This window comes from Rissa tridactyla, chromosome W, assembly GCF_028500815.1.
Source record: "Rissa tridactyla isolate bRisTri1 chromosome W, bRisTri1.patW.cur.20221130, whole genome shotgun sequence".
NCBI classification, from domain to species: Eukaryota; Metazoa; Chordata; class Aves; order Charadriiformes; family Laridae; genus Rissa; species Rissa tridactyla.
The window spans coordinates 30,257,490-30,281,478 of record NC_071496.1 but is presented as its reverse complement, the minus strand read 5'-3'; the positions used below and the strand labels follow the sequence as shown (position 1 = coordinate 30,281,478).

Genomic DNA, 23,989 nt, shown 5'->3' with positions numbered 1-23,989 from the left:
GGACTCTCTCAACCGGTGTCCTGAACAAGCCAAAGTCCACCCTCCAGAAGACCAAGGTGGAGGTTTTGCTAACCTCCTTCCTTACATCACTGCCAATTGAAAACTTGACCATTTCATGATCACTAAGCCCAAGACGACCTCCGACCACCACATCTCCCACTAGTCCTTCTCTGTTTGTGACCAGTAGGTCTAGCGAGGCACCTCCCCTGGTAGGCTCCCCTACCAGTTGTGTCAGGAAGTTCTCTTCCATGCACTCGAGGAACCTCGCAGCCTGCCTGCTCTCTGCTGTGTTGTATTTCCAGCAGAGACCCGGCAGGTTGAAGTCCCCAATGCCAGTATCAGTCGCGCCTATACAGAAGAAGAAGTACACGAAGAAATCAGTTTGCTTAGTAAGAGATGATGATGAACCAGGGTCATCACGAGAGCAGGAGGAAGAGGCAGAACCAGAGATAATCACCTGATCCCTGCCCCCGAGAGAGCTGCAGGATATGCGAAAAGATTCCAGCCAACTTCCAGGCGAGCCGGTAGCCCGGAATTAGAGGGTAGGGAGGCCAGGCAGCTGGGATCCCTGTCTAGGGAAGGCGGCATTGACAAGGCAATTGGGAAGAAGACCCAAGCCCTCAGCCTCTGGAAACGACTCCTGTCAGGCGTGAGGGAGAGGTACCCCTTCAGTGAGGATGTTGTATGTCAACCAAGCAAGTGGACTACCATGGAGAGAGGTATCCAGTACCTGAGAGAATTAGCCGTGCGGGAGATGATTTATTATGACCTGGACAATGCACAGTTACCCACAGACCCCGATGAGGTGCAGTGCACAAGGCCCATGTGGCGGAAGTTTGTACGGAGCGCACCATCGTCACATGCCAACTCACTGGCAGTAATGGAATGGAAAGGCGAAGAGGGACCAACGGTGGATGAGGTGGCTGGCCGGCTCTGGCGATATGAAGGAAGTCTCTCTTCCCCCCTTGTCTCGGCTGTGGAGAAACTGTCCCGGAAGGTCCAGCAACTTGAAGAGAATATCTCCTACTCCCCACCTGCACGGGCCAGCGTCTCGGCTATTAGAAGCAGGCATTTCCCCACTCGAGAGAGAGAGTACAGAGGGTACACACCATGAGGCACCCTGTGGTTCTACCTGCGTGACCACAGGGAGGACGTGAGGAAGTGGGATGGACAACCTACTTGGATCCTGCGGACACGGGTACAGGAGTTGCAAGGAAGGACAACCACAAAAGGGGATCCCTCCAGGAAAAGTGCTGCCCCGGTTTCCAGCGGGCAGTTCCCCAGACAGAGCAGAAGGCCTGATCTTGCTTCTGATCCTCTTGAGGGAACTTCCAAGTCATTTCTGCAAGAAGTGAGTAATGGATACTCTGACCAGTATTAGGGGGGCCCTGCCTCCGGCCAGGTGGAGGAAAGGGACAACCGGGTTTATTGGACGGTGTGGATTCGATGGCCTGGCACATCAGACCCACAGGAGTATGAGGCTCTAGTGGACACGGGTGCACAGTGCACCCTAATACCATCAAGCTATAGAGGGGCAGAACCCATCTGTATTGCTGGGGTGACAGGGGGATCCCAAGAGTTGACTGTACTGGAGGCGGAAGTGAGCCTAACTGGGAATGAGTGGCAAAAGCACCCCATTGTGACTGGCCCAGAGGCTCCATGCATCCTTGGCATAGATTACCTCAGGAGAGGGCATTTTAAGGACCCAAAAGGGTACCAGTGGGCCTTTGGCATAGCTGCCTTGGAGACGGAGGAAGTTAAACAGTTGTCTACCTTGCCTGGTCTCTCAGAGGACTCTGCTGTTGTGGGGTTGTTGAGGGCTGAAGAACAACAGGTGCCAATTGCTACCACAGCGGTGCATCGGTGGCAATATCGCACTAACCGAGACTCTCTGATTCCCATCCATAAGCTGATTCGTCACCTAGAGGTTCAAGGAGTGATCAGCAAGACTCGCTCACCCTTTAACAGTCCCATATGGCCGGTGCGAAAATCTAATGGAGAGTGGAGGCTAACTGTAGACTATCGTGGCCTGAATGAAGTCACGCCACCGCTGAGTGCTGCCGTGCCGGACATGCTAGAACTGCAGTACGAACTGGAGTCCAAGGCAGCCCAGTGGTATGCCACAGCTGATATAGCCAATGCATTCTTCTCAGTCCCTTTGGCAGCAGAGTGCAGGCCACAGTTTGCTTTCACTTGGAGGGGCGTCCAGTACACCTGGCATCGACTGCCCCAGGGGTGGAAACACAGCCCCACCATTTGCCATGGACTGGTCCAGACTGCACTGGAACAGGGGGAAGCTCCAGAACATCTGCAGTACGTTGATGACATCATCGTATGGGGAAACACAGCAGAAGAAGTTTTTGAGAAAGGGAGTAAAATGGTCCGAATCCTTCTGAAAGCTGGTTTTGTCATAAAACGAAGTAAGGTCAAGGGACCTGCGCAGGAGATCCAGTTCTCAGGAATAAAATGGCAAGATGGATGCCGTCAGATCCCAATGGATGTGATCAACAAAATAGCAGCTATGTCTCCACCAACTAGTGAAAAGGAAACACAAGCCTTCTTAGGCATTGTGGGTTTTTGGAGGGTGCATATCCCAGATTACACTCTGATTGCAAGCCCTCTGTATCAAGTGACCCGGAAGAAGAACGACTTTAAATGGGGTCCTGAGCAACGACAAGCTTTTGAACAAATCAAACAGGAAACAGTCCATGCAGTGGCCCTGGGGCCAGTCCGGGCAGGACCAGATGTTAAAAATGTGCTCTACACCCCAGCCGGGGAGAACGGCCCTACCTGGAGCCTCTGGCAGAAAGCACCAGGGGAGACCCGAGGTGGACCCCTAGGGTTTGGGAGTCGGGGATGCAGAGGATCCGAAGCCCGCTACACTCCAACAGAGAAAGAGATATTGGCAGCATATGAAGGGGTTCGAGCTGCTTCGGAAGTGGTTGGCACAGAAGCACAGCTCCTCTTAGCACCTCGACTGCCGGTGCTGGGTTGGATGGTCAAAGAAAGGGTCCCCACCACACATCATGCAACTGATGCTACATGGAGTAAGTGGATTGCACTGATCACACAGCGAACTCGAATGGGAAACCCCAGTCGCCCAGGAATTCTGGAAGTGATCATGGACTGGCCAGAAGGCAAGGATTGCGGAATGTCGCCAGAGGAGGAGGTGACGCGTGCGGAAGAGGCCCCACCATATAATAAACTGCCAGAAAATGAGAAGAAATATGCCCTGTTCACTGATGGGTCCTGCCGCATTGTGGGAAAGCATGGAAAGTGGAAGGCTGCTGTGTGGAGTCCTACACGACAAGTCGCAGAAGCCAGTGAGGGACAGGGTGAATCGAGCCAGTTTGCAGAGGTGACAGCCATCCAGCTGGCTTTGGACATTGCCGAGCGAGAAAAAGGGCCAGTACTTGATCTCTACACTGACTCATGGAGGGTGGCAAATGCTCTGTGGGGGTGGCTACAGCAGTGGAAGCAGGGCAACTGGCAGCGCAGAGGCAAACCCATCTGGGCTGCCGAACTGTGGCAAGATATTGCTGCCTGGATAGAGAATCTGGTTGTGAAAGTACGCCATGTAGATGCCCGTGTACCAAAGAATCGGGCCACGGAGGAACATCAGATCAACCAGCAGGTGGATCGGGCTGCTAGGATTGGAGTGGCTCAGGTGGATCTGGACTGGCAACATAGGGGCGAACTATTCATAGCTCGGTGGGCCCATGACTCCTCAGGCCATCAAGGAAGAGATGCGACATATAGATGGGCTCGTGACCGAGGGGTGGACCTGACCATGGACACTATTGCACAGGTCATCCATGAATGTGAGACATGCGCTGCAATCAAGCAAGCCAAGCGTTTGAAGCCTCTTTGGTATGGAGGACGATGGCTGAAATATAAATCTGGGGAGGCCTGGCAGGTTGATTATATCGCATGGCCACAAACCCGTCAAGGCAAGCGCCCTGTGCTCACAATGGTGGAAGCAACCGCCGGATGCAACCACGGTGCCGATGGTAGACAAGTGTACTCTTTGCTGCGTTAAAAACTGGCTGGATGGCCGTGCCCAGAGAGTTGGGATTAATGGGGTGAAATCCTCTTGGCGGCCGGTCACCAGTGGTGTCCCTCAGGGCTCAGTTTTGGGGCTGGTTTTGTTTAATATCTTTATCAATGATCTGGATGAGGGGACTGAGTGCACCCTCAGTAAGTCTGCAGACGACACCAAGCTAGGCGGGAGTGTCGATCTGCTTGAGGGTAGGAAGGCTCTACAGAGGGACCTGGACAGGCTGGATCGATGGGCCAAGGCCAGCTGTGTGAGGTTTAATAAGGCCAAGTGCCGGGCCCTGCATTTCGGTCACAACAGCCCCAAGCAGCGCTACAGGCTTGGGGCAGAGTGGCTGGAAAGCTGCCCAGCAGAAAAGGACCTGGGGGTGCTGGTGGACGGCCAGCTTAACATGAGCCAGCAGTGTGCCCAGGGGGCCAAGAAATGGATTAAAAAAACCTCAACTAATGTTTTTGGAAGGATGGCCCATTGACTAAGGGAATGACACACATATATATATATATATATCTATATATATCTATCTCTGTACATATAGATATATCACAGACAGGGCCAAGTGGTGGTGATTGATTGGAAAGTGTAAGAACTGGGCATGATGTAGATGGTATAGAATAAAGGGTGGATAATGTCCTGGCTCTAGTGGAGATATGTTTAATTTTCACAAGAAACTGGAACAGGATACAACCAGGACAGCTGACCCAAACAAGCCAAAGGGGTTTTGCCTTTTTCTTCTGATTCTTCCCCCATCCTGCTGAGGTGGGGGGAGTGAGCGAGCAACTGCATGGTTCTTTGTTGCTGGCTGGGGCTAAACCACGACAACCATACAAATCCAAATCATTTTGCAGGTCTGTTTTGGTTTTTGTCTGCTTTGTTCATTGCAGTCTTGTTAACAGAGTCAAATTGTATCCTTTCTTAATAAAGTCCACAGGAAATCTGTTGTGGATGTTTTTTCGCCACCTGCTTGTCCTGTGTAGAAGAACAGAGTTTCTTCCCTCCTTGCCTTTCTCTCTCTAGGACAGGCAGTGAAATTCATCTGCCTTGGCAGGTGGCAGAAATGAAAGCACAGGGTGCCATTGCATCTGTGCTCAACTTCATTACTTCTACCTCTAGTATCTCAATTGCATCTGTGGTTATAAGGCATTGCAACCCATAATAGCAGTTTCTGAGGTGTCTCATCAGCCTTAGTAGCCAAGGCTTTGTGAAAAGATAATATTATTTTCTGTGGAAAATCTCTTCTGGCCGAAGAAAGAATTATGTATTTCCTTCCTTCTTGTTTTCACATATCTAATATCCTGGTTTTTTTAAAGTATGAATCTCAGACCTGGAGACTTCTGGAGTCCAGAGGACTGCAATGTTCTGTCATTCCTGTCTGTACAGAAATAAATTACCTTTGGTATGCTTTAAATGTTAAGGGGATAATTAAGCCACAATAAAGAGGGGCCAGTCTGATTTTGAACATAAGCTTAATATTTCCCTTTTGTTTAACGATTTTTAAGAAGCCACCTACCTGCTGGTGTGAATCTTACAGTGATCAAAGTTTAATATTTATCGTATTATATATTTTGACTTGCATAAGAACTTGTTATTTGAACTGCATGTACCTTCTCCCTTCAGCACCTCCTAGCTATGCAGAAGTGGTCACAGAGGAAAACAGACAGTCCAGCCTTGCACCTATAGCTGCTTTTGATGATTTTGAGAGAGCACTTCAAGGACCATTATTTGCATACATCCAGGAGTTCCGTTTTCTGCCTCCACCCCTATATTCAGAAGTAGGTATATCTGTCAGAATATGATGATTCATGTATTGTTTGTGTCTGAATTTTTTTTTTGTCTTGTGGAATAAGTTTAGGAAGCTGTTTCTCCTGCCTAAAACTAGGAGAAACCATTAAAATTATGAAAATGGAAAAAGTTGTTGTTGTGCAGGATTTTTGTTTGTTTGTAAAGGTGCAGGTGAATTGCATCAAGAGTTTTCCATGCCTCTTTTACAGCATGGGTTACCCTTTATTTATTTACTTATTATTATTTTTAACACAAATTCTGTAACCTTAAACTTAAAAGGTGCTCTGTGAGGTGTCTTGGCTTCTCTATCATGCTATTTTATGGAGCTGCAGACCCTGGCAGCACTCTTCCCTAATCTAATGCTTTTTGGAAATTTTCAGTGTGTTTTTTACTATTTTAGCAACATAACTTTTTTAAATTTTTGTATTAAAAATATAAAAATAAGGTTTCAACTCTTTCACCTCTACTGCTTCCTAGCATTTTATAGCAACTGCTAAGTTGTGTTTAAGTTCTGTGGATGTAGGGCTCTCATAAGCTTAACGTAGAAAAGTGGCATACTGTTATTCATTTATGACTTAAGTTTTCTGAAGTACACAGTTCTTCAACACTTTTGGTCTTTACAGAACTAAACATGCAGGCACTGAATAACAGTGAATGAGATGCAAATTTCAATGCTTTTTGTGTTTATGTTTTTCAAGAAAAAGCAGTGATATTGGACAGAAGGGGGGAAAAAACCAACCCTAACGTGTCCTCTAGCCAAATTTTGCCTGAATTCATCTACTTTAGGAAAATAGCATTATGTAGCACGATTCCCCACCCCAGCCTTGAAACACTACTGTGCTACTAACGAGGGGCATTTTTTGTGTGCTAGATGCTTTCCTGAGAACTCTGCTATAGATTAACTCTAGAGCACAACTCCCGAGTCCTTTTCATTTTAGATGCTTTAAGACTTAGAAAGAAGCATTTGTTGTTTTTTTTTTAAACAAAAAAAGGCTATATGAAGTTAACTGATGTAATGTTGTCTAAAAGATGCACTGTATACTTAAACTATTCTTACCATCCAGTTTTTGAGACTGAAGTTAGCAGGCTGTACCTCTCCTTTCTCCTATAGAAAGGAAGAAGAGGTAAGGTTTAGAACACGTGAACTTTTGAAACATCCCATAGGATATTTGAGGATTAACTACTACTTCTTAATTTAAAAGTAGAATGATTTTTTTATTTATAACTTTCTGCCTTTTCAAGCAAAACTTTTCTCAAATCAATTAAATATTTCTTAAATTATACTTCTAGTGATATGTGTCAAGTCATCTTTTTTGTATATATCAGATAATTCAAGACTTCTCTGTTAGTGGTAGAATTTTTTTAAAGTTTTATATTAGTTATTCATACTTATCCTTAAATTACCATCAACCTGTAGCTGAAAGTCTTCCCCTGTATCTAATATTAATATTTCCATTAATTTTTATCCAAAGTATTGTCTGACTAGAAGTTTTTCAATTATTTCAATAACTTTTGGCCTGGGAATGCCATATATCATTATAATTGTCTTAAAAATCAAAACTCACAAGTTTATTTCTAGCAGTTGATTCTAAAATGCACTAGGTTGTTGTGGCATTTTTTGGGTTTTGTTTGTTTGGTTTTTGGTTTTTTTGTTGTTTTTTTCTTTTGGTTAGATTGATCCAAACCCAGATCAGCCCACAGATGAGAGACCATCTTGCCCCTCTCGTTGAAGGAATCCATAAAAAGCTGACTTGACTTGAGTTTTGAATCACACCTGCTGTGTTGAAGATCAAGGTGTCATAGTGGAGACTTGCTTTTAAAGGAAATGGTATTGCTCTTGCCTGTATGGTAAATAAATGGGAGAAAAAAAGCCTGTGATCATGTTTTGACACCTACAGCATGTCATAGGACTGCTTCACATGCTTGAAAACCTGAGGCTTCCTCCTTCAAACAGTGGCACATACCTAGAGTAGCCTTACTAGCGTACAGTCACGTATTTCAAAACACTCAAACCACGTTTTAAGAAAAGAATGGTGGCTGCTTATGATTTGAAAATTTGCACATGCTAATTGCTTATGTTATGCAGTTCAGTGTCACTACAGCTTTTTCTCACTTATGCTGGGCTGTTGTTATCCCCCCTTGATTGTTTGTGATCTGCACAACAAGGAACAAAAGAAAGCTTTGACAAAAAAAAAAGCGATGAAGACTGACAAATGCACTGATTTTTTTATTTTTATTTTATTTTTTAAATTTAATGTAGCCTGGACTTTACCTGCATGTGCACATGCTCAGAATTGTCCTATTAGGCTGATCATGTATCACCTCTTCAGCTTGGATCCTATCGTGGATTTATTTACAAACATCACATGCCTACAAGCCAATCCTTCTTGCTGTATGTTTTGCAGCCAATTGTAGTAGACAAGCAACAGATACGTGGGGGTAGGGAAAGAGATAACAGAAGGAAACTAATAAGAGACTTTGTCAAGATTGTATACATTCTTGATTTCTTTTAAGAATTTGTTGCCTTTCTGCTATTATTGCAAAGCAATGTTTTGTTACAGACTGCCTAAAGATCACTTAATCTCAGGTGAACTCATCACTTGCCAAACTGTTAGAATGCTATTTGTTTTGTTACATTGCACTGTTGAGTTATTTCTTTTGGTTTGTGTTTGTCTTTTGGTTTTGTTCTTGAGGGGGATTTTAAATAGGGACACGCACAAAACTTACAAAGTGAAAGCAGCACCAGCAGACACAGGCAAAGTGTGAAAAGACCTTTAAAAGGGGATAGTCATATGCTCTCCGGGCTTCATAGGCAGAAAGATATCTCAACTAGTAGGGATGGGAAGGAGAAGGTTGGTTGGTTTGTTTGTTTTTTAAAATAATATGTAGTTACCTAATCATCAAAAATTATATGTATAAAATGAGTCTTCAGTAGAAAGTATATTTCAGACTGCAAGGAAAGTTTGAACTATGGCAACTAAGCAACAGCTCAGTTTATGCACTTTGTATTATCTTCAGGGTTTATGATACTGTAATATAAAATGATAGAATACCAGGTTAGAAGGGACCTCAAGGATCATCTGGTCCAACCTTTCTTGGCAAAAAGCACTGTCTAGGCAAGACGGCCCAGCATCCTGTCCAGCCAAATCTTAAGTGTCCAGTGTTGGAGAATCCACCACTTCCCTGGGGAGATTGTTCTCATTGTGAAAAATGTTCCTCTTGTGTCCAGTCGAAATTTCCTCAGGAGTAACTTGTACCCATTAGCCCTCTGTCTTTTCTATGTGACTCCTTATAAAAAGGGAGTCTCCGTCGTCTTTGTAGCCGCACTTTAAGTAATGGAACGTGGTGATAAAGTCTCCCCTAAGCCTTCTTTTCTCAAGGCTGAACAAACCCAGTTCTCTCAGCCTTTCCTCATATGGCAGGCTTCCCACTCCTTTGATCATCTTTGTGGCCCTTCTCTGGACCCTCTCCAGCCTGTCCACATCTTTTTTGCACAGCGGGGACCAAAACTGAACACAGGATTCCAGGTGTGGCCTGACAAGCAATGAGTAGAGTGGGATAATGACTTCTTTATCTCTGCTGGTGATGCCCTTGTTGATGCAACCCAGCATCCTGTTGGCTTGCTTTGCCGCTGCAGCACACTGTTCACTCATATTGAGCTTGTTGTCCACCAGGACCCCCAGGTCCCTTTCCACAGAGCTGGTCCCCAGCCGGGTAGATCCCAGCCTGTGCTGCACTCCTGGATTATGTTTTCCCAGGTGCAAGACCTTACACTGGTCCTTGTTAAACTTTATAAGGTTCTTGTTAGTCCACTCTTCCAGCCTATCCGGGTCTTCCTGCAGGGTGACTCTCCCTTCTGAAGTGTTCACTTTGCCACTCAGTTTGGTAGCACTGGGAAACTTCATCAGGGTACACTTGATCCCATCATCCAGACCACTTATGAAGATATTAAACAGCATTGGGCCCAGTATTGATCCCTGGGGGACCCCACTTGTGACAGGCTGCCAGTTTGAAAAGGAGCTATTTACCACCACCTTCTGGGTGCGGCCTGTCAGCCAGCTCCCCACCCACCGCACAGACCACTTGTCTAGACCGTTATGCATCAGTTTCTCTAGGAGGAGGCTGTGGGGAACCGTAATGAAAGCCTTGGAGAAATCCAGGTAGACAATGTCCGCGGCTCACCCCACATCAACCGAGTGGGTTACTTTGTCATAGAAGGTGATCAGCTTTGTCAAGCACGATTTGCCCTTGGTGAATACATGCTGGCTTTTCCCAGTCATGTGCTTCATTTGGCTTGTGATAGTCTCCAGGAGGATTTGTTCCATAACTTTCCCTGATGGGCCTATAATTTCCTGGATGCTCCTTTAAGACTTTCTTGTAGATGGGGGTGATGTTAGTCGTCTTCCAGTCTTCTGGGATGTTCCCTGATCTCTACAACGAGATTATGGAGAGCAGCCTCAAAACCAACTCTTCCTTCACTGCTGGTGGGTCTGTGTTTGCATCAACCTGGATTGTTGTTCCCAAGGCCCGGGGCCCAACAGTGCTGGTAAATACAGAGGTGAAGAAAGCGTTGAGAACCTCTGCCTTTTCAGCATTGTTGGTGACTAATTCACCTCTCCTGTTTAACAGTGGGCCAATATTTTCCTTCTGTTTCTGCTTGTTATTTATGTACCTGAAGAACCCTTTCTTGTAGTCTTTGACATCTCCGGCCAGTTTCAATTTGAGCTGAGCTTTTGCTTTTCTAACTGCATCTCTGCATGCCCTGGCAATGCCCTTGTAGTTCTCAACAGGTACTTGTCTGCTTTTCCATCTCTGGTACATTTCTCTCTTGGTTTTGAGCAGAATCAGAAGCTTGTAGTTAAACCAAGGGGGGGGTCTCTTGCTCTGCCTACTTCCCTTACCTTTAAAGGGGATGAACTGTCTTTGTGCTTCCAGGAGAGAGTTCTTGAAAAACTCCCAGCACTCGCTAGCTCCTTTATCCTCCATGGAAGCTTCCCATGGAATCCCTCCCAGTTGGGCTCTGAGCGAGCTGAAGTTTGTTCTTCTAAAATCTAAAACCTTTGTCTTGGTAGTAATCTTCAGTGTGCTCAGCAGGATCCCAAACTCCACAACTGATCGCTGCAGCCAAGGCTATCGCTAACCAAGATATTACAAAGCAGGTCTTCTGTGTTTGTGAGTAGCAAGTCCAGCAGTGCCTCATTCCTGGTTGGCACATCTAACATTTGTATGAGGAAACAGTCCAGCTTCCTCATATGCATTCTAGGAACTTGATAGATGACATGTGAACTGCTTCTAACAGATGTCTGGGTAGTTGAAGTCACCCATAAGAACCAGGTTCTGTTGACCCAAAGCTTGCTTAAGTGACCCAAATATTGCTTTGTTGCCCTTTTCGTCTTGGTTTGGAGGTTGGTAGCAGACTGTAAAAATAGTAAGACTAAAACTATAATAAAACTGGGCCAGAGTATCAGTGTTACCAGCCATACTCAAATTAATTTGCTGAGAATTGCTCTGATTGTCTCCTGGGCTAGTCCCGAGAGCTTTAAAACAAACAAACAAAACCCAACCAAACCACCCAACAGCTTTAATCATGCATTCATCTAGAATGTGAGAAATTATATAGAAAAAGCACTCACCCCTTGAGTGTACCCTAAAGAAGAAAAGAATGATGGAGCCATTAGATCTGACCAGTGCTTTTATGCTAGAGATTTGTAAACGTAAATTCCCTTTTCAGAAATCACATTAAAAAAATCAACCAAACAAAAAAAACACATCTGATGTTCGCTACTTAAAAACTAATCCAATGTGTATATCCTTGTGCAATAAAACAGCTCAGAAGGGAGGGAAAGCTGGTGTTTCTGCATTGTGCTCATTGTCACAAAGTTCTGCCTTATTTTTAAGGCTTCATAAATATGACAAAATAGGCTTTTCCATAAGTGGCCTTTATGAGAACATGAGAGATATTTCATGTTTCAAAAATGATGACAGGGTGGTTAAAATGAGAGTCACATTTTAAGTGATTCGGTTCAAAGGTTTGGGCTTTGATAAGCAAGAATGGGAAATTGGGTGATGTCTTATGCTGGTCAATTTTGTGAACGTCCCTTCCTTCTACTCTCTCCAACCAGACAAAATTTTAAAAGTCGATAAGATTGTTGGCATAAAAGGACATTTGGTGATTTTACTTTTTTTTTTTTCTCCATTTTTGTTGTTTTAGCAGACTAGGGGACAATTGCTGATATACATAGCATTAAAGTACTTATCCTAGTGTAATGGAAAACTATATATGAAGTAGAATTGACCAATGCTGTAGTAATTGACATATCACAGGCTCTGATCAGAGTGAAAAATTCTAAAACCTTATCAAATAAAGACTTCCCATTTAAACTTTCTTGTTAGTTGTTCAGAGGCATTACAGGTTCACAGTTGTAGCCCAATACTTGATATAGAATCTTGATCTGAATTAGGGGAAAAAAGTAAAATCCAAGCATTAGAGAAACAAAGTGCAATATTAAATGTTTGCATTATAGATTATGTTATATGGCTGTTTGTATTTTTTATATTATTTTGTTTTTAGTTTTGGTGCTGGATATGTCCTTATGGACTCTGTTTTAAGAAAACTATGTGGGAAACAACTTAATTTTTCCTCCTTGTTGAAAATAAACTTTTTTTTGTAAAAAAAAAAATAAAAAAAATGCTTTTAAATGCTTTAACTGTAAGCTATAAGATTGTTTGTGACTTAAACATTTAATATGTCTTTATAAATAATAGCCATAAAGATCAAATTACTATAGAAATACATATGCTATGTATCAACTACACAGGGAAAAGAAAACATTGGAGCTACACCATTGATTAGCGCAAGAGCTAAGTTTCAGCACCTTCAGTTCCTTTTTTTTGTTTATATCAATGATTTCTTGGGGCTTGGTTCCAGATGAGAAGCTACAATACAATCATCTAAATTTAGAAAATACCAATAACTTACAGGATATGAATGTCTTTCCAGGACGCTGTTTAAAAATTATTATAACTGATGACCTCTGTTCAAGTTGCCTAGTATTTTCCAGTACACATGGTTGGGGCAGGGATTGCATGTTTTGGTAGGGATGGGAGGAATCTGGGGAAGGGGAATTGCTTTAAAAGCCAGATAACTCAGTGGTTCGCAGTTGGGATATGAAGGTTGGTTTGTTGAACTGGGGTCAATAAGGTGCATCTTGCTGTTTCCTTGGAAGTTTAATGTTACCAGATGTTGAAAATCACTATCCGCTATTTGTGTTTTGGTCAGTGGAGCTTCACAAGATATTAATACAGCTCCTCAACATTCCAGAAATGAAGCATTGCCATAGCATCTTGTTTCTGCATACTGCACACAGCTGAACCTCTGACAGAATGGACTGTCATCATTGTTTGGTATCAAAATGTCATTTGACCTAAGGCAAGGTTCATTAGGCTAGCAGCCAGGGACTCAGGAGTCCAATATATGTCGTTCCTGTCTGTTGGTGTTAAAGGTACTGAAGACCACTAAATTCTCGTGGTACTGTTACAGTAGGTTTTATGGCGTATGCTACTAACCTAGACAACCCAAACATTTGATCTAACTCCTTGCATAATGCAATCAGTAGACTTCCTGAATGTGTGAATTCTTGTGTGAAACAAAGCATTTTGATTTAATTTTGAATTTGTAACTGCCAACTATGGAGAATCCAGACAGATCTTTTAGGGGTTTTGCCCATTAATAACGCTGTTAATCATTTGTGGCCTGAGTTCTGGTTGAAACTAATAGGAAATATGTTAAAGAAGAGTCTGGGAAGATCCTCCTGCCAAGTCGTGAGGTTCAGACTGGCCCCCCTTGCTTTCTAAACTCCTCAGAGAGAAGTCTAGGTGTAGCTGTATCCGATCTTAGCCTCTGACTGTAGAAAAAAAATTTGGACCCTAGGTTCTGTCATAGAGTCGGTTGAATACAGCTCAAGCTGGGTGCCTCTGAGAAGAGGGCTTCCCTTGGTTATTTTTCTGTGCTTTTTAAAGCCTCACAATCTATTACATAAGCTGTTCATGCACCTGTTCACACAACAAGTGTGTGTCTTTTGTATAATCAAATTGTTCAACGGTTATGTGTCCTCTTTGCTGACTGGAATTTTGGTGAAGGCGGTTTTACCTTCTTACACAGTTTCATGATCTCTTTGTCCCGTCTGCACCTGGGTCTCATCTGTCTTTTGCTGACTCCTGGAAGAATGGTCCCTTTCTTTGTTTCCATGGATTATAGTTCCCTTTCCTTTGATCATAATGGTCACTCTAATTCATAATATAAAAAAATAAGGTGGTCTCTCATTATGATCATATACTAAGAACTCCTTTATAGCTGAGTGACAATTACTAGGATATTTTTTTCTAATAACAGCACAACCCTTTTTAATAACTAAAGTTTCTAATGCGATGTGGCAAGGTTAGAATTTAAATTATCATCATACAAATCTGTGCTACACCAGGATATAAAACTAATGGATCTTCTACATCAGCTATCACTAAAAATACATAAAAGGGTGATGAATTATAAAACTCCAATATCTGAGAGATATTAGGCAATGTTTCAAAATTGATCAACTTTTTTCAATTATCTAGCTAAAATAGCACTTCTTAATACCTTTTTAAATTTAAGTATTATCATGTTTTAGAAAAATCAACCAGTAAATCACCATAAACTACAGCAGCACTCACAAAAGTTCAGGTACAGAATCAAAGAACAGTCTTCAGAACAAACAGACTAAGCGAGGCTATTGTCCAGTAATGAACTTCCTACAGGGAAACTTCTTTGCTAAAGTGAATGCTGCTGATCTGAACTGAATCCTGTGAATTGAATTATATGGCTATATGCGACTACAAAGAGTTGAGTGTCCAACATAAGTTTTCAGTAGGCTGGTGTTACAAGAGGACAGCTGCTCCTAGGAATATTGATTTGGCTGGAGAGTCCAGACTGACTCTGAGAGTCCAGTCACAGACTTTCCCCATTTCATGGATTTTGAGCAGAATCTTCTTCAGAGATTCTCAGAACTTTAGAAGCTGCCAAGGACTTGTACTTGCATGACAGTTAATTAGGATTTTATATTTTTTCTACTGAAAGTAACATACAAAGGCATGTCATCAGGCATGTTTCACCTGCCCTCCAGATGATATCCTTGAAATAGGAAAAAAGTAATCTGTTTGTTCTCTAAGTAATCATTTGCTCCCTGTCAGCTACAGCCTGCTATTTTTAGAGCTGCATCTCCATATCTCCTGACCTAGTGGGGTAGCTTTTGAGTAGAGGCCAGATGATGCTGCAACATACAATTTGAACAGTGTACCTTTAATCCAATTTATAAGGATTTTGAATTTGTTTCAGGCACCTTGCTATAGATGTCTGTCATATTTGGATGAAAGACAATAACTTACAACAGGGAAGGTGAGAGCATGCATTTTTAAGGGGGTAAGAATATACAATCACAAAAAAAACCCCAAACAAACCCCAAATCCACATCCAGGAACTAATACTGAAGTGCAAAACCAGGTATTAAGCATTAAGTCTCTGCCTCTTCAGCAGTAGAGTCTGATCCCTTATACAAGAAAAACAAAACTCTAGGATGGTAAATCACCACTTATGACAGCCATGAGGTCTACTGTGAAATCTTTGTATGGGTACCCACTAAGGACAGTGGGGGGAATTATGAAGTGAAAGATGGTTCCCCTCTTGTTCATGTGCATCAGGCTAGTCTAAAGTATGCCTTTGACTTGCCTACTCTTCAACAAATGTTGGGAATGGAGGAAGTCAGAACCTGTTAGCTGATCTAATAAATGTTATGTCTAAAATGATTTTATGAGTGGGATGTCATTCAGTCTTTCTCAAAAGAAATGATACTTGTTTTTAACTGATTACAATTGAGAAACATGGAAGCAGGGAAAATCACTACACAATCTAATGCTTTTTTTATCTTTATCTGAAAAATTCATGCAATTATCTAAATATAAATGATACCTTAGTGTCATCAAAATTCCTAGAATCCAAATTAAACTTCCCACTAGAGATTGTCATATTAATATTCAAAGCAAATTTGTCATGCTTGTCCATCAGTTAACAAACAGAATATAATAAATTTTCCATGATTCATTTAGCTCTGTAGAAGATATAGACCATGTACTGGGTAATGACTTCTGATTAATAAATCAAATTTTTATTATTTACACCCTAGTTTTGGGGCCAATTCTAAATCAGTTGAAGTCTGTGGGGTTAACCAGTCCATTTTTACTGGTTAGCATTGCTAAGATCAGAAAACAGATCACCATAACATATTAAAGTGTGCAGGAGAAGGTTATGGAACAGATCATCTTGAATGCCGTCACATGGCACGTACAGGACAACCAGGTGATCAGGCCCAGAAAGGTTTAGGAAAGGCAGGTCCTGCTTGACAAACCTGATCTCCTTTTATGACAAGATGACCCGCTTAGTGGATGAGGGAAAGGCTGTGGCTGTTGCTTACCTAGACTTCAGTAAAGCCTTTGACCCCATTTCCTACAGCATCCTCCCGGAGAAACTGGCTGCTCATGGCTTGGACAGACGTATTCTTCGCTGGATTAAAAACTGGCTGTATGGCTGGGCCCAAAGAGTTGAGAGGTGAGACTGACCGGTCTGTAGTTCCCCGTGTCTTCCTTTTTTCCCTTTTTTAAAAATGGGGGTTGTTTCCCCTTTTCCAGTCAGCGTGAACTTCACCAGACCGCCACGACTTTTCAAATATAATGGAAAACGGCTTGGTAACTTCATCTGCCAGCTCTCTCAGGACCCGTGGATGGATTTCATCAGGTCCCATGGACTTGTGTACCTTCAGGTTCCTCAGATGGTCTCAAACCTGATCTTTACCTACAGTGGGCAATTCTTCATTCTTACAGCCCCTGCCTTTGCCTTCTGTGATTTGGTCAGAGTAGTTGGAGCCCTTGCCGGTGAAGACCGAGGCAAAAATGTCATCGAGTACCTCAGCCTTCTCCATATCCTGGGTGACCAGGTCTCCCGTTTCCTTCCGGAGAGGGCCCACATCTTCCCTAGTCTTGCCTTAAACTTCTATAAGTATGTGTCCTGGTTCCTGCAGGGATAGGGTTAATTCTCCCCAGGCTCTGGCAGGGACACAGGTATCCCATCCCATGTGAGCCATGCCCAGTCTGCAGCCTGGAACTGCTGGGGGAGGGGGCAGGAAGTCACTGCTTGGGAGCGGGCTGAGGCATCCCTGGTCTGTGAGCGGTGGTACAGTAATCGTCTTTGCATATTCCTTTATCCATGTTATTGTTGTTTTCTTGTTCTCTTTGCCATATGAATTGCCAAAGATACTACAATTTCACTGGTCTGAATTCTACACGCTACAGTTTACAGAATAATGGTTGGCTAAGTACTAACGATAGTTGGGAAACATGTGGCCCAGATGACATATCTGGCTGTGTAGATCACAACCTCTTTTGGACAATCTGATTAAGCCAAATATGCTTTATAAAACTCAATCATTCTTTCATTTCATGGTGCTCACTTTGCCAACATTGCAGTAACTTCTGGCAAAGCTGGTTGCCTACCATTTTAACACCTGGGGTGGTTCTGGCTTTGCGGCACTAATGCCTATAATAATCTACCACTGCAGTGGGCAGGCACTTGTACTATAGCACGCCTTGCTCCCTATGCATTTCAATCTAAAAATTTAACATTTAACCTTCTACAAAACCATTACCCTGTTCATTATGAGTGTGAAGCTTCTAACCCCTTAGTAGAAAGACCAAGTTTCACCAGTTTCTATGTGTGATGTTTCCAACTTTGGGTATTGCTGAATTAGAATGAGCTATTGTTAACATTTCTACTACACTTGAAACTGCCCAAAATGCTACTATAGATGCTTTAAAGAATCTACAATCTGAAATTAATTTGCTTTCACAACTAGCTATCCAAAATCGCTGTGCCTTAAGAATATCTTCTAGCCTCACAAGGAGGTGTTTGTGTGTTAATAAATAGTACCTGTTGTTTTTACACTAACAAATCTAAATAAATCTAAAACAATGTAAATATCATTCAACAACATGTCCGTACCTTTCACCAAATAGCTCCAGAACTATCTCTGCTCGGAGGTCTGCCAGCTGACTGGTCATGACTATGGTCTTCGCTACCAGACCTCAGAACATGGGCACAAGCAGTTTAATGCTATTAGCTCTCATTTTAGCTGTCAGAATTGTGCTTTTTTGGATTATATCTTGTATCAAATCACTGTGTGCATCACCCCTATCTAAACTGGTACTGTATACTCAAGTGTCTCAATTGACAAACCCTCTCAGAAGTCACAACATTGGGCTTCACAACTCTCCTCTGCCTCACACATTAGGAGGCAAGAGACACACACCGAATCATAGAATCTTCATATCTTCATGGCTGGAAAGGACCTTTGAGATCATCGAGTCCAACCATACACACACACAAAAAAAAGCCCCACCAAAACAAACAAACAACCAACCTACAATCTCTGCCACTAGAGCATGCCCTGAAGTGCCACATCTAGACGTTTCTTAAACACCTCTAGGGATGGGGACTCAACCCCCTCCCTGGGCAGGCTGTTCCAGTGCCTGACCACTCTTTCAGTAAAGTAATTCTTCCTGATATCTAACCTAAACCTCCCCTGCCGCAGCTTCAGACCATTTCCTCTGGTCCCGTCATTATTCGCCTGGGAGAAGAGGCCACCACCCACCTCTCTCCACCCTCCTTTCAGGTAGTTGTGGAGGGCAATGAGGTCTCCCCTCAGCCTCCTCTTCTCCAAGCTAAACATGCCCAGCTCCCTCGGCCTCTCCTCATATGCCCTGGTCTCCAGACCCCTCTCCAGCCTGGTAGCTCTCCTCTGGACATGCTCCAGCACCTCAATGTCCCTCTTGTACAGCGGGGCCCAGACCTGAACACAGCACTCGAGGTGAGGCCTCACCAGTGCTGAGTACAGAGGCACCATCACTCCCCTGCTCCTGCTGGCCACGCTGTTCCTGATACAAGCCAGAATGCTGTTGGCCTTCTTGGCCCCCTGGGCACACTGCTGGCTCATGTTAAGCTGGGGGTGCTGGTGGACGGCCAGGTCCTTTTCTGCTGGGCAGCTTTCCAGCCACTCTGCCCCAAGCCTGTAGCGTTGCTTGGGGTTGTTGTGACCGAAATGCAGGACCCGGCACTTGGCCTTATTAAACCTCACACAGCTGGCCTTGGCCCATGGATCCAGCCTGTCCAGGTCCCTCTGTAGAGCCTTCCTACCCTCAAGCAGATCGACACTCCCGCCTAGCTTGGTGTCGTCTGCAGACTTACTGAGGGTGCACTCAGTCCCCTCATCCAGATCATTGATAAAGATATTAAACAAAACCAGCCCCAAAACTGAGCCCTGAGGGACACCACTGGTGACCGGCCGCCAAGAGGATTTCACCCCATTAATCCCAACTCTGGGCATGGCCATCCAGCCAGTTTTTAACCCAGCGAAGAGGACACTTGTCTGTGCCATGATTCGCCAGCTTCTCCAGGAGAATGCTGTGGGGGACGGTGTCAAAGGCCTTACCAAAGTCCAGATAGACAACGTCCACAGCCTTCCCCGCGTCCAGAAGGTGGGTCACATGGTCATAGAAGGAGATCAGGTTGGTTAAGCAGGACCTCCCTTTCTTAAACCCGTGCTGGCTGGCCCTGATCCCTTGGCTGCCCTGCACTTGCCGTGAGAGCTCACTCAAGATGATCCTCTCCATGATCTTTCCTGGTATCGAGGTCAGGCTGACAGGCCTGTAGTTCCCCGGATCCTCCTTCCGACCCTTCTTGTAGATGGGCGTCACATTAGCCACCCTCCAGTCATCTGGTACCTCCCCTGTTGACCAAGACTGTTGATAAATGATGGAGAGGGGCTTGGTGAGCTCTCCCGCCAGCTCCCTGAGTACTCTTGGGTGAATCCCATCCGGCCCCATCGACTTATGTGCGTCTAGGTGCAGAAGCAGATCATTGACTACTTCCTCCTGGATTATGGGTGGGTTGTTCTGCTCTCCATCCTTATCTTCCAGCTCCGGAGGCTGAACCCCCTGGGGACAGCTGGTCTGACTATTGAAGACGGAGGCAAAGAAGGCATTCAGTATCTCAGCCTTCGCCTCGTCCTTGGTTGCAACTTTCCCCCCCGGCATCCAGTAAGGGATGGAGATTCCCCCTGGCTCTCTTTCTGTTGATGTATTTATAAAAGCTTTTTTTGTTGTCCTTAATGTTAGTGGCCAAGTTGAGCTCCAGCTGGGCTTTTGCCTTCCTAATTTTCTCTCTGTATAACCTAACGAGATCTCTGTACTCCCCCTGAGTTGCCTGTCCCTTCTTCCAAAGGTGGTAAGCCCTCCTTTTATTCCTAAGTCCCATCAGAAGTTCCTTATTCATCCAGGCTGGCCATTTTCCCCGCCCTTTAGACTTGCGACACTTACTTGGGGACAGCCTGCTCCTGGGCCTTTAAGGTTTCCTTCTTGAAGGGCGTCCAGCCTTCCTGGACCCCTTTGCCCTTCAGGACTGTCTCCCAAGGGACTCTCTCAACCGGTGTCCTGAACAAGCCAAAGTCCACCCTCCGGAAGACCAAGGTGGAGGTTTTGCTAACCTCCTTCCTTACATCACTGCCAATTGAAAACTTGACCATTTCATGATCACTAAGCCAAAGACAACCTCCGACCACCACATCTCCCACTAGTCCTTCTCTGTTTGTGACCAGTAGGTCTAGCGAGGCACCTCCCCTGGTAGGCTCCCCTACCAGTTGTGTCAGGAAGTTCTCTTCCATGCACTTGAGGAACCTCGCAGCCTGCCTGCTCTCTGCTGTGTTGTATTTCCAGCAGAGACCCGGCAGGTTGAAGTCCCCAATGCCAGTATCAGTCGCGCCTATACAGAAGAAGAAGTACACCAAGAAATCAGTTTGCTTAGTAAGGGATGATGATGAACCAGGGCCATCAGGAGAACAGGAGGAAGAGGCAGAACCAGAGACAATAACTCAATCCCTATCCCTGAGTGAGCTGGGAGATATGTGAAAAGCTTTCAGCCTCCATGCAGGTTTTATCCCCTTCCCCCTTGTTTCTAGTTTAAAGCCCTGTCCATGAGCCTTGCTAACAGATGGTGTAGTCTCACTCCTAATGACTCATAAGTGGACATAGACCAACGGGTGGAGTGACAGAGCTGCCACAAAGGTCACACACCCCCCCCAAACAACCTGACAAAGACTTAATCTGTGAGCTGGAGGCATCCCTGATAAGCTCATCAGGGAGCCCAGACAACCTTCATGGGTGCAGAACAAAGAAACCTTGGTAATGAACTGAAAACAGAATGCTGTTCTAGCATGTCCAGCACAGCAGCACTCAGTGGTGGTGTGACTCCATTCAGGCCACAATAGTCTACTGTTAATCTCCAGTCTCCCTCAGACTTGTAGTTGCCCTTGTAGTAGCCCTTTCTTGAGGAAGTCTATGCCAAGGATGCACGGAACATCTGGGCCAGTCACAATGGGGTGCTTCTCCCATTTATTCCCAGTTAGGCTCACTTTGGCCTCCAATACAGATCCCCCCATTGTTGTCCCAAATCTGGGTTCTTTTAACCCAGTGCGCAAGAAGCCGATATATACACAAGGCGAGATATTTGTTTAATTTCTGCACAGAGATGGGTGCTAGGTGGTTCATCCACAAAGCTAGCACACCCCAATTAGCACATGGTAAAGCATTTATATGTTTCAATAAACAGTTAAGCAACAGTTTTCAGTACTTCTGACAATTACGCTTAGTCATCCTCATTCCCATTCTTCTTGCTGTGCCTTGTCTCTACTTGAATTCACAGCGTCCTCTCTTTTTACTACGCATTCTCCGTGAGGAGGGGGCTTTTGTTAGTAGGGGGTTTTCCCTACCCGAGGGCAGGTTTTTTACTATGTTGTCCTGGTTCCTGCGGGGATAGGGTTAGTTCTCCCCAGGCTCTGGCAGGGACACAGGTATCCCATCCCATGTGAGCCATGCCCAGTCTGTAGCCTGGAGCTGCCGGGGGAGGGGGCAGGAAGTCACTGCTTGGGAGCGGGCTGAGGCATCCTGGTCTGGTTGGTACCTTAACCGTGTTTGTACATTCCTCTATCCATGTTATTGTTGTTTTCTTGTTCCCTTTGCTGTTCTGTTAAACTGCCTTTGTCTCAACCCAAGAGTCTTGCCTTTTTCTTCCGATTCTTCCCTGTGGGGCGGGAGTCTGAGAGAGTGGCCGTGTGGTTCTTTGTTGCCGTCTGAGGCCAAACCACGACAGTCCTTTTTGACACCCAACGTGGGGCTCAAAGGGCTGAGAAAACAACAAATCCAACTAGGGCTTGTAAAAACGAATTTGTTGTGTGCATTTATTGTATTAGGCAAATAGGCACTGGTTACCATGTTGCTCGGTTTGTTCTCGTGGCTGTGTTATGCAAATTCCTATATGGCTTATGTACTCCCTGTGATGCCAGTATCTACCAAGCACTGTTCAATATTATGCAGCACCCTCAGGGGAAAGAGATGGAAACCAGACCGACAGACACTGCAGCTACTGCAACCCCTGCGACGGGCACTGCAGCTGAACCAGGGAACCAACCCATGCCAGTATCAGTCGCCCCTATACAGAAGAAGAAGTACACGAAGAAATCAGTTTGCTTAGTAAGAGATGATGATGAACCAGGGTCATCACGAGAGCAGGAGGAAGAGGCAGAACCAGAGATAATCACCTGATCCCTGCCCCCGAGAGAGCTGCAGGATATGCGAAAAGATTCCAGCCAACTTCCAGGCGAGCCGGTAGCCCGGAATTAGAGGGTAGGGAGGCCAGGCAGCTGGGATCCCTGTCTAGGGAAGGCGGCATTGACAAGGCAATTGGGAAGAAGACCCAAGCCCTCAGCCTCTGGAAACGACTCCTGTCAGGCGTGAGGGAGAGGTACCCCTTCAGTGAGGATGTTGTATGTCACCCAAGCAAGTGGACTACCATGGAGAGAGGTATCCAGTACCTGAGAGAATTAGCCGTGCGGGAGATGATTTATTATGACCTGGACAATGCAGACTTACCCACTGACCCTGATGAGGTGCAGTGCACAAGGCCCACGTGGCGGAAGTTTGTACGGAGCGCACCACCGTCATATGCCAACTCACTGGCAGTAATGGAATGGAAAGGCGAAGAGGGACCAACGGTGGATGAGGTGGCTGGCCGGCTCTGGCGATATGAAGGAAGTCTCTCTTCCCCCCTTGTCTCAGCTGTGGAGAAACTGTCGCGGAAGGTCCAGCAACTTGAAGAGAATATCTCCTACTCCCCACCTGCACGGGCCAGCGTCTCAGCTATTAGGAGCAGGCATTTCCCCACTCGAGAGAGAGAATACAGAGGGTACACACCACGAGGCACCCTGTGGTTCTACCTGCGTGACCACGGGGAGGACGTGAGGAAGTGGGATGGACAACCTACTTGGATCCTGCGGACACGGGTACAGGAGTCGCAAGGAAGGACAACCACAAAAGGGGATCCCTCCAGGAAAAGTGCTGCCCCGGTTTCCAGCGGGCAGTTCCCCAGACAGAGCAGAAGGCCTGATCTTTCTTCTGATCCTCTTGAGGGAACTTCCAAGTCATTTCTGCAAGAAGTGAGTAATGGATACTCTGACCAGGATTAGAGGGGCCCAAGAGTTGACTGTACTGGAGGCGGAAGTGAGCCTAACTGGGAATGAGTGGCAAAAGCACCCCATTGTGACTGGCCCAGAGGCTCCATGCATCCTTGGCATAGATTACCTCAGGAGAGGGCATTTTAAGGACCCAAAAGGGTACTGGTGGGCCTTTGGCATAGCTGCCTTGGAGACGGAGGAAGTTAAACAGTTGTCTACCTTGCCTGGTCTCTCGGAGGACCCTTCTGTTGTGGGGTTGTTGAGGGCTGAAGAACAACAGGTGCCAATTGCTACCACAGCGGTGCATCGGTGGCAATATCGCACTAACCGAGACTCTCTGATTCCCATCCATAAGCTGATTCGTCACCTAGAGGTTCAAGGAGTGATCAGCAAGACTCGCTCACCCTTTAACAGTCCCATATGGCCGGTGCAAAAATCTAATGGAGAGTGGAGGCTAACTGTAGACTATCGTGGTCTGAATGAAGTCACGCCACCGCTGAGCGCTGCCGTG

The 23,989-nt window shown here is 45.2% G+C and overlaps 1 protein-coding gene across 5 annotated transcripts in view; it reads left to right on the top strand.

Moving 5' to 3' along the window:
• The window catches only part of LOC128902020 (arrestin domain-containing protein 3-like), a 36,134-nt gene extending 13,480 nt beyond the window's left edge, over positions 1-22,654 (top strand). For 3 of the 5 annotated variants that reach the window (XM_054184282.1, XM_054184286.1, XM_054184285.1), the window contains 2 exons: positions 5,672-5,826; positions 7,510-9,595. In XM_054184282.1, coding sequence (XP_054040257.1) covers positions 5,672-5,826; positions 7,510-7,566 — 212 coding nt within the window. In that variant the 3' untranslated portion in view covers positions 7,567-9,595. Of the gene's footprint in view, positions 1-5,671; positions 5,827-7,509; positions 9,596-22,342 lie in introns of those variants that run through there. The other 2 variants (XM_054184283.1, XM_054184284.1) reach the window with 2 other exon arrangements.
• The last annotated feature ends 1,335 nt before the right edge of the window (positions 22,655-23,989 follow it).